We start from the raw sequence: 11,979 nt of genomic DNA, 5'->3' as shown, positions 1-11,979 counted from the left end.
CATTTCGAAGAATATATTTCAAATTATTATTAACAAGAGATTTTTGTATTACATTTTAAAAAAAAAAAAAGTAAGATACGGATTAGAATTTATTTTGTTTCTTTTTTTTCTATTTCTTTGCCTTTTGTAATGAGATGCATGCGTTGTTGAGATAAACAATAGTAAAATCGGTATATTCGAAAATGAAAACGTTATATTATAAATTATTTTCCATCGCATTTTCGATGTCAATTTCATAGAATTGAACCGCAGTGTTTCAATTGTGGAATAATACGACACTCGATCTTTAACGAGTTCGCATTAAATTTCTTTTTTTATTCTTTCCGTTTTCAACAATTATTTTCATTAACACACCTGGCATCAGCTCGTAACTGGATTTTCTATGAATATCGTGGAAATACCATCGAGAAAACGACGTAAGGATTTCTAAAGAACTGTGCGTTACAGTCAACAACGATGATGATGATGATGATGATGATTCGTCATTAATAGTAAGAGAAGTTTTTATTTTTTTATTTTTTTTTTCTCTTTTTCCTTTTTTTTTTTTTTTTTTTTTTTTTTTTTTTACCGATATCCAACGGAATAGACGAGCCGCGTCGGTGATAATTAGCCAAGATTTTTCATCCACTTATCTTCACCTTCCCTTCCTTCTTCCTTTTTCTTCTTCTTCTTTTTCTTGTTCTTTTTTCTTTTTTCTTTTTCTTCGTATTTCTTACTCGCGCTCGCGCTTGCTGATGATATTATAATCGATGTAAGTAATAAACGATCGAACGATTAACAAGTTAATAACGTAGTAGTAACAAAGATCAAACAAGAAAAGTAATAAGAAACGAAATATAACCTTAAATAATTATTGAAAAAAATAAGAAGAAGAAGAGGAAGAAGAGGAAGAAAAGATAATCTTCCGAGTATTCGCGTACCTAAACGAATTCTACGGGAAATGAAACGTTCCGTTGCTCTCGATAATATTTTTCGGAAAAATCGATAACAATCGAATTTTCAGATTTTAAAATCGATACTTTCCGTCATTCCTGGAGTCTCGTTATAACTTTCTCACAATATTTTGTTTTTTACTTAATTTATTTATTATTTTGAATAACATAGTAATAGTTTTGATCGTCTTTTTTTTCTTTTAATACTGCTCGTTTCTAAATTTTCATTTTTCCTGTGATACGAATTCGATGAACTCGCAGTATTATGATTTCCATAACGATTTGGGTTGGTACTTTTTTTAATTTCTATCGTTACAATTTGAGGAACATCGTTGTTCAAATTATCTTCGTTAATTAAATAGATATATTTTTTTATTATTTTTGATTCATCCGAAATATTAGTTTTTGTAGAAGTTAATATAGGATTTTTTAAGAAACCTAAATTTTCTGGCAAACTAAAATAAATTGTGTCATTTTCGTTTTGTATTTCTTCGTTTCTCACGTTCAACCTAAAAGAAGACAATTAATTATTAATAAATAAAATCATAAATAATGCAAATATTTGAGTGTGGGTTCGAAAGTTTTGAACTTTAACGAATTAAAAAAAAAAAACAAAAAGGTTTATTTCACTTTTTAAATATAAATTTATTAGAAAAAAGAAATCATTTCCATGTCAGATTAAAATCTTTTCAATTGGGTCACGTATTATCTACGATATTTCATAGAAACTGTTTTACGGGAAAGATCGGTGACTTTGTTGTTGTATAAAATTTATATAAATCACGACACGTGTATTACATCTTGATAAAAATCGATTGTAAAAATTAAAGAATAAATGCATAGATTAAAAATAACTCATCTGTTCGTACGTACGTTTTCCTCGTTACAGATTTTTCCGCGTAATCGTTTATATTTTCCAATAATATTATCGACGAATGCTTTAATTCGTTATCGTTTGAAACAAAATTGACGTCATTTTTAGACATTAACGATTTCGACGAATTCAATCTTTCTTCACTATTTGACGTTGTTTTATTGGGAATGTTTTCCAATTGAACCCTAACTAATCTTTTTGTTTGATCATTCGAAATCGTTGAATCCTTCGTATTGCAACTACAAAGTTATTAAAAAATTAAAGGAATAATAATTAATTAAAGTAATAATTAATGATAGTTCATTTTTTTTTTTGACCAACCGTTCTCTTGACGGTTGTGAAGAGAAGAATTCATTATTTTCATTCAATTTTGAATATTTTTGTGACCTCCTAGGAGGCTTAATGGGTTTCCCATTTTGTTCTTTAAAAATTGCACTTTTTTCTGTATCTAAAATAAAAATCGATATTTTTTTTTTTTTATTTTCACTTTTTAACTATGAATTTTATAATATATAATTATTTTTATTCACATGAAAAATATAATTTGATTACCAATGTGGAGGATTGAAAAGTCTTGAGCCTATTCTTTTGTAAAACTTCTATTAGATTGTCAAGAAAAAAAATGGTTTCTGTGTTGAGCTCAAAAATTTTCAACCTATCCACTTATATCTGTTAGACACCCGTATTGATAATTATTCAAATGAATTATTATACAAATTACAAAGAAAAGTATCTCGCTATTTTCGAGCATCATTTGTTCGTTTTAACGTTTAAACTAAAATGATTTATTAGTAAGGATTGTTTAGTTTTGTTCAAATTGATTCTAAATTTGTTCACTGTTTTTACCTTCGTCTGTTTCATTTATTGCAATTTTATAAAAATTACAAATTGTATCACTTATGATACTTAAAAACATTAGTCCTTTCTCGATTATGCACATGATTGTTTTATCTATTAACGTATTATTTGTGTTATTAATCAACTAATTGTCATAAACGTTAAACCTTTTGCAAGAATAGTCTGGGAGAATCGTTTAAAGGTTACTGATCATTTTCAAGGTTTTCTATAAATATTTATGTATACATTTATAATATATGGATGATTAGGAAACTTGTCGAAATTTGACAAATGCTTTGACGATATATTTCTTCTTTCGCGTATCTGTTTGTACACAAATGAGTTCGATTTAAATATCTCGTTAATCGTTTAAGATCTATGATGTTTCAAGGCCAACAACATGCAGACAGGAACAGATGTATAATTTGAGACTAGTTTCATTCAAGCACGAATGATTTCATTTCATTAAAAAAAGAAAAAAAGAAAAAAAAAAGGTTGTACTACAAAATTTTAATAGCCTTCACGCTTCTTTTTCTTTCTTTTTAAGTGATAAATGTCCGATCTGAAAAATATAATTAAAACCAGTTTTTCAATTAAATACGAATGAATTTCTTTTTATATCGTTAATAACAAAGCTAATATAGTCAAATATTTTCCACGAATTTATCAAACGAAGTTTCATCATAATAATTTACGGCATAAATGCATCTATATATATATTTTTTTGGGGGGAAAATCCTATGAGTCCATTATTAAAAAGAAATAATTTTAATAAATTAACGCAAATCTTTAATTATTTCAAAATAAGAATAAATGGATTTAAATTCGCATATAAGTAATAAAATAATAATTATCAATAAAATATCATGAACACAATAAAAGAATTAATAATAGCAATGCAAAGAAAACAGATACTATTGATGTCAAGAATAAAAGAGAAGGAAGGAGGAAATGACTAATGACATACTAGAAGATTTTTTGTTCATTAAAGCGAACGCGGTACGAATGGTTAATTGTAAATGAAGAAAAAAAAAGCGAAAAAGGAAAGGACTTGACAAAGTTATTGAATGTAGAGAAGAAAAGAAAATATAAGAAAATAATAAGAAAAAGGATTGCAAAGTATTTCCAATATTTCGGAAGATTTCGGAACGTTTCGTATTTTTCTAAAAATGGACTACAAAAAAAAAACACACACACACACACACATACATTTTTTAAGACGCTTCGTGTGGGTCGTTTTTAATATCCGTCGATTAATAGATGCATATGCATGTAAACGTAGGAGGAAACTAACTAAGACGAGAAGAAATCGTTGCGTAACTCTCCACACCTTTCAAGATTTAAAAAAAATGTACCGTTTGTGCAGTGCATAGATTTTATGATATTTAGATGAAAGAGAGAGAAAATATAATTCAAAAATATATATAATAATTATATATATATAATAAATTTATATATAATATAATAATTATATTATATAATATATAATTTTTAATTTAATACGAGTATATATATATAATGAATAGAAAATAATAATAATATAAAGAAATATAGTAATAATAGTAAAAAAAATTAATGCTCATATTGAATTAATAATTTCCGTCAGATTACACATTAAAGTCAAGCAGCGTTGTCACGGTTAGTAACATGGATGGGTGATCCGTCTGGAGAATCATAAGACACAGGAAAATTAATAATAATAATTAATAATAATATTAATAATAAGAGTATTCCCCCCCGCAGACCTGGGGGAAAAGAATAAGGCTGCAGTAGTCCCTGCTTGTCGTAAAAGGCGACTAAAAGGGAAACCCTTTCCCTAATAAGGCTTATCCTCTTCTCCCCTTCTCCACTTCCCTCCTTTCCAATAACGATTGAAAACGATAAGGAAAGAGAAGAAATAAGGCTGACGCTCGACATAAGATTTGGGATCGGTGAATTTCGTAAAACCCTTGGCCTTGAAAGTTTCTAAGCAATGGTATTCGTTTGCTTCCTTTATTAGAGTACAACCTTGTGATTGAATAATTCTAGAATAGAACGTTGTGTATCGGGCAATTTTATTTCAACGGGAAAATAAACGAACCGAAACTGATAGACAGGAGGAAAAATAATATTTTATATTTATTTAATGATCAAAGTTTCGATTCAAGGAGTGTCCTTCGCGAAACGAGAAAGAATTGTCTTATTAAAAAAAAAAAGAAATAAAACAAAATAAAAAGAGATAACGAACGATTATTATCGAGTGAACGTGAAAATTTGTTAATATATACAAAATTATGATGATTTATTTTGTTTTCTAATTATTAATTACTATTTATTAATATTCATTGAATTTATATTATTCGATAGATTTTTGTTCTTAAAAGTCTTTGGAAAATGTTTAAAATAGGAAAAGTAAGAATATGACGCATTCGGTTTGTAACATTTAATTAAACGTCACTTCGCTTCTCTAGTAATAAATAAAATTGTCTTCGCTAATGATATTTGAGTACTTTTAATTGAATTGAAAAGTACGAAGACGAAAGCGAACGAAGAATAAAACGGAATTCGAAGGAAGAACGTTTCGCGTGTGAGTTAAAACGTCTAGAACTAGAAAAGAATAACTTGATTGAAGAATAGACAAATCTAGGATGGAGATTTGATCCTGTGATGTAATAAGCCGAAAATTTTCGAATCTGTCAGTCATGAAATGTGCTTGAAAAGTATTCGATTGAGGTCAAATTATTAAATTCTATCGTTGACGTTAACTTGAAAAGGATTATTATTATAATACTTGTACCTTGATAATCCTAACGAATGAAAAATATTACCACGTCTTATGTTAGTTAGTATTATACATGCAAAATAAAATAAAATAAGTTTAACCGATCACAGGTATCGATGACAAGCTATGATCAAAGAAATATTTGCTATCAGGTCCGACATTGCTACTATTACTATTATAATTGCAAACCGAGAAATCGAAAATTAGAATATTGCATATCGCGTAATTATCGACTTATCGACGGTTTAAAAAAAAATACTCCTTCAAGAAATAGTCAATCGCGTAGTTATTAAATTTATTTACAACAACCATATGATGAATACGGATTTAAAAATAAAAAAAGAAATAATTGAAATATATACAGATGCACCAGCTGAAGATTTTATCTGTTAATGACACAACCATTAATATAATATAACTGTTTATTATTATACTTTGATATTTTAAATAGATATGATCTAAGAGTGCGCGTGTGTGTAATATATTATTTATTCAAATAATTATTAGATCTGCTTTTCTCATTTTTTATATCCAACAAAGCGTGAAGAATTTTATATATTTTTTTTTTTCAATTATTTATAAATTTAATTATTTCCATTATAAAGAAAAATAATAAGTAAATGATTTCATTGTTAACGAAGAGACGAATGATAAATATAAAAGGAATAATAATATATGATAAAGTAAAACGACGACAACGTTTGCTACGACGTCTTAGTAACGATCATGCAAGCCTTCATGCAATTATGGTAAAATGGGCAAAAAATATAATAAATCGTCCAGCATGAAATGTTAATCAATTCGCAATATCTTAACATTTATTCGTCTCGCATTCTAAGCATACATGATCTCTTCCTTCGTTTGGCACCCATTTCCACATCCTAAGAACGTAAATGACGCAATTTTCGCGATACCTCTTTCTCAAGTTAGATATTATTCAAATATTTATTATAATAAGATGCATTTTCTCATATGTTATTAATTTTGAATACCCACTCACAATTTAGAATCGTGTTGTCTAGATGTTAAGATCATAAATTAATTCTGAAAGTAAAGAAGAAAGAAAAAAAAAAAAAAGAAAAAACTAACACTACGTAATACTAAATATTTCATCGCACAATTACATTATCATAATTTAACGAAGAAACAGAACGGAATAGCGAGTAGGTATTTTAAATATCAAAGTATAATAAGCAAGTTTTATGTGCTAACATTTAATTATCGTCAACTATTTGATCTCTCTATCAACATATTACTAACGGAAATGTCTCTGATCGGTTGATTATATCCAATCGAAAACTATATATGCGGTATGAATATTTTTATCAAAATTAAATACTATATCAAACTGTTACTGTATCAGTGTAAAATATTATGTCAAGTATATCCACGCGTTTTTTCCGTTTTTGTTTTTTTTTTGTTTTCACGAACAGAGATAATTTGATTTCTTTTTTTTTTTTTTTTTTATTATACATTTTACGTAAAAATCGTTTATCAACTTCGATTAATTTTATTACATCTGATAGGTTCCATTTTTCACGCAGTTAGTATATCTTAATAGACGCGATAATTTGTATAATTAATTAATATTAGATATCGTAAATACGGAATGCAACTTTTGCCTCGTTTTATTTTCTTTTTTTTCTTTTTTTTTCCTACGTACGTTACCATTCGACAGGAACGATATATGTATATGTATATATATATATATACTTAATTCGGTTTAACGATTTAGAGCAAGGGCAGTATTACAACACTGTACTTTCTTTTTGTTAAATCCAATATAGTTAGGTTTATTCCATAATATTAACAAGCGAGTCGAGCTAAACAATAAAGCGACGGTCTCACACCGAGGTTAAACTTAACGATTTAAACTTAAAGGCCGATCTATAACACTTTCCGTCTCGTATAATAATGCACGCACAAAAAACAAAACCCCTGTGCGAATTTTTGTTATCCAATTATTCTGTACAATTCTTTTTCGTTTCGTTTTTTCTTTCTTTCTTTCTTTCTTCTTTATAATATCTTCTTTTTAGATCATAGCGAATTCTTATCGTTCGAAATCGGTTTTGATTTGCCACAGGAATATATATAGCACGTTAATAAATCATATTGCAAAGCTAAGTAATGACGACGAGCTACGTAGCAGACCACACCTGTGATGCAAGGCTAGATTTTTATCTTTCTTTCTCCGTTGGCACGTTGTCTCGCTAACGAGCAATTCTTGAATATCTCACTGTTATCGTTTAGATGATTTATTCTAACGTAAGATAATTATTTTATATACGATTAGTTTCCATACACTTTCTTTAAATTTCATTCAATTATTTTAACAATTGTTATCATATATATTAGACTTTGTTATATCTATGACTATCACGTATACTCATGCAAAACCTGATTATATTTATTTAAAACACATATTAATAAAACTAATCCTTCTCGAAAAGAATCATTCAATCAATTCAAATAACAAGACTTTCTATAACAATTATCATATTATATTTTCTATTATAATAATTGTAAAAATTAAATGACTAGTTTGTAAGAAGGTTAACATTGTACAATGAAAGTTATCCTAAACGCGTCAACACATTGTTTTAATAATTATCGATATAATTTATTAACCCTGATCTATGTAGATAAATTAAACGATTAATTTATTATCGAGTCTGGCAGCAATGACCTAATGAAAATTTTACTCAAGGACGATAGTATATTATCCCATACGAATCCTGTTGAATGACTTATCTTTCTTTCTCTCTTTCTCTCTCTTTCTCTCTCTCTCTTTCTGTATATATATATATCTTCTTCCTATATCACGTATAACATATATACACTTTATTCCCACGTATGACAAGGATATGGTTTTAACAACATCGATCATAAAGTCGTCATTAGTGTTCACACTACCACGATCCTTGCACGTGCTGATAATTTATTACCTTGATACATTTCGGTAATAAAGAATATCTATTTTATCCTAGCTGTATTAAAGAATGTCACTGACGTTATTGATTTGTTAGAATATTCTTAAAAAAAAGAAAAAAACCCCTTCTCCCTCTCTACTCTCCTGATAATAAATTTTTATTATTCTAATACATATCTTATGCTTGGTCGATTCGATACTATTATTAGTACTGTTATTATTATTATTTTATTGCGAATTATATCATGTTAACAATTCGTGGAATGCTGTTTATAAATCTGATTAATACAAAAAGGTGTGCAGAACTAGGAAATCAAGTTATATTATGTCTGTTACACACAATTATTTTTATTCTTTATTATTTCAAAGAAAATTAATTGTTTTATTCTATTTTTTTATTTTTTCTTTTTTTTTTGTTTCTTTTACAAAATTATTTCCATTGTTATTTTCGATCTAATTAATTATTTCTTCGTCGATAAAATTATTTTTATTATTGTTTCAAATCAAATTAATTACTTCGTTCATTAAAAAATGTATTTCAGTTATTATATCACCAATTGTATTAATTGTATTTTTTGATTCTTCTTTATTATAATATATAGAATTTAATATATTATTAAATCATGTGTATACAGAACAACTTTGATTAAAAATGTCTATGAAACAATAAAAAAAAATGATTTTAAATATTAATTTACTTTATGTTCACATTATTTTCTTTCATATATCGTTCGAAAATCGTTTCGTATTTTTCCACTGAATTTTCCAATGAAAAAGGAAAAAAAATAAATTAAAGAAACAGACTAATTAACGAGTCCATTATTACGAGCATTATAGTACACACCTCTTGTCCGTTAGACTGTCTTTTTTCTTCTTTAAGTAGACTCATAATTAACAATTTAAATAGGATTGCTACAATATCACGTTCTGGAGGCCTGCCTTTAGAACAACCAATGAGAAGACAAACGTAGGAGGAAAATTATTTGTTAAGAACACGTTAAACCTGTTCAGATTCAACTATGCAAAAATCCTATCTTTAATTATGCGAAATGATATTATTATAATCCTCACTGTTAATATTTTCTAACTTGAGATAAACGTGCATCGAGTTTTTATTTATTTCTTTTTTTTTCTTCTTTTACCATTATATTCCATTCCTATTATAATTTACATTTATTTTCTCACACAAGAGATTACATTAATGGAATTGTTCTACGTACTAGTCTAAACAAAAAAATGAATGAAAATAAGATCAGAAGGAAAATACTGGAATATGCGCAGTTATCGAGAAATTTAAGCGGATTTTATCGTAAATCTTTTCTACCCTTCGTAATGCTTATACTTACGAAGGGTAAGTATCGACGTAATTAAATTTTTTCGTCAAATTTTCTACTATCATTTTATTTTATTAAAAATTATTTATTATTTCAAAGATATTGTGTGTGTATGTGTGCAAAATTTTATTTCACTTATATAAAAATTCATATCGAGTCTTTAATTTCGTTATTCTAATGAACATTTATTTATGCGAACGCGAGTTTCTTACGTTACATGTCATAATAATAATAATAATAATAATGGGAAATAAATAAACAATAAATATTAGATTTAACGTCATTTAATTAATCGATTTCTGAAAAAAATAAAAATAATTTAATATTTGTTTGAAATATTGAATCATTCGACAGGATCGACGTTACCATAGGAAATACCATATCCTTTCTTCGAAATAGAACAACGAGTGCCATCTTTCGATTTTGATCACTATTAATAATAGTTCTATTACTACTTACCATAGAGTAGAAATGTATACGATCAATACTAAACGTAAAATTCATCATTCGAATCAGCCGGTTTTCAAAATTCATTCAAATTCTGCATCATCGTTTAACCAATTACGTGAACAATTAAATATAATTTCATTAAAAATTATCGATCAATTTATTATTAAAGAGATAATTTATCTTAATAGGATCAAAAGCAAAATAAATAAACGTTTTATCGCTAATAAACAAGGAAATACTTTAATCGATCAATAATAAAAAATTGTCCATCGTAAAATATAATAGAAAGAAAAAAGAAAAAAAAAACAACGAGGAAGAGGAAGAAGATAAAACTATTATAAATAAAACGTTTCATTAAAATTCGAGACAACAACGAAAAAACTAAGCAATAAATTTCTTATTCTTCTTTCTTTCCTTGTCTTCTTTTCCTTATTCTTTAATTCTTCTTCTTCTTCTTCTTCGCCTTCTTTTTCTTTTTATATTTTCTGGATATCCTTTTCTTTTCTTTTTCATCTTTTTTTCTTTTGGTTGGTTTTTTACAAAATATAAGAAAAACATTCCTCCATCCCCCCCCCACCCCGAATCGGGAAGGATAGATAAGGTATTTTTTATACGCAGGTAATAGACGAAATAAAATGATCGGTATTTAGATTATTTAGGATCGTTTTTAAAACGTCGAGATTCAAAATAAACGATTGACAAAAATTGGATTTAAAAATATTTCGATTATTTTGGATGACGAATGAAACGTTTATCATCAATCAACTCGCACGATAATATATATATATATATATATATCCGTACAATACATAAACGAACGCACACATTCACGCACGCAGGCAGGCAGGCACGCACACACTTATGATGCGTTTACAAGCTCCTTTTCTTTTTTCGTTTTTGTTTTTTTTTTTTTTCGTTTAAATATATCTCGTTAACATTCAAGGAACGTTTCTCGTAGTTTCTCGCTCGATTTTTCGGAGTCGAATCAGATGTTAACGCTGCCCTTACGGTTTCTCTTGCTTCATTTTATTTATTTATTTATTTATTTATTTATTTGTTTTTTATTTTTTTCTTACCATCCTACGGCTAAACTATCATCGTGTTTTTTATTTTTCTTTTTTCTTTTCTTTTTTCTTTTTTAAAAAGCACGTACTACTACAAGTTTTTCTTTTCTTCTTTTTCTTCTTCTTTTTTTTCTTCTTCTTATTACGTATATATATATATATTTATGTTTACATGTATCCTACAGTGTGTTTCATTTTCTTAATTAATTAATTAATTTATTTATTTATTTAATTTAATTTAATTTAATTTAATTTTTTTCATTTATATACCTACTTAATTATTATACACATTTTCCAAGCACGAAACATACTCGGAATCACACAAAATTATAATCACAAAAAGATTCCAACCTTCGCGATAATCCCTATTATATTAGATTTATTTCCAATTGACTCTTAACGTTTTTACGTTCGTCTACGTAATCCTCGTCGTTTTTTAATTCATCTAATTCAAACTCCGAATATCGATCTCGATATGTGAACATTGTCAATCTTTCATTTCCATTTTTTTGTCTCCTCTCTTCTCTTCTCTTTTTTTATTTTATTTCCTTTCAACGTATCGATCGTTGCAGTATTAAATATTTAATTGGTAGATGAAGTAGATCAAAACGATTTCCATTTGTTATGCGTTTTAATTCATTCATACGTTCGTCGAACTGAGATCATTGGATTAACGTCATTTACATATGCATATATGTGTCAATGTATGTATGTGTGTTTGTATGTATTTATGTATGTATGCATGCACGAATATAACTATATACGTGCCTAGGTATTTTTATCTACGTTTTATCAATG

The 11,979-nt window shown here is 27.2% G+C and overlaps 1 protein-coding gene across 1 annotated transcript; it reads right to left on the bottom strand.

Annotated features, from left to right (window-relative positions):
• Positions 1-665: 665 nt before the first annotated feature.
• On the bottom strand, positions 666-2,746 carry LOC122514309. The gene is made up of 4 exons (XM_043631041.1): positions 2,653-2,746; positions 2,128-2,254; positions 1,806-2,045; positions 666-1,441 (listed from the first exon to the last, which is right to left on the bottom strand). Exons 1-4 carry the CDS (start codon positions 2,744-2,746, stop codon positions 1,087-1,089), a joined length of 816 nt encoding a protein of 271 aa, XP_043486976.1. The 3' UTR covers positions 666-1,086.
• Between the last annotated feature and the right edge of the window lie 9,233 nt (positions 2,747-11,979).

This window comes from Polistes fuscatus, unplaced genomic scaffold, assembly GCF_010416935.1.
Source record: "Polistes fuscatus isolate 324 unplaced genomic scaffold, CU_Pfus_HIC Scaffold14, whole genome shotgun sequence".
In the NCBI taxonomy this organism is placed as follows: Eukaryota; Metazoa; Arthropoda; class Insecta; order Hymenoptera; family Vespidae; genus Polistes; species Polistes fuscatus.
This window is presented reverse-complemented; position numbering and strand designations above follow the sequence as displayed.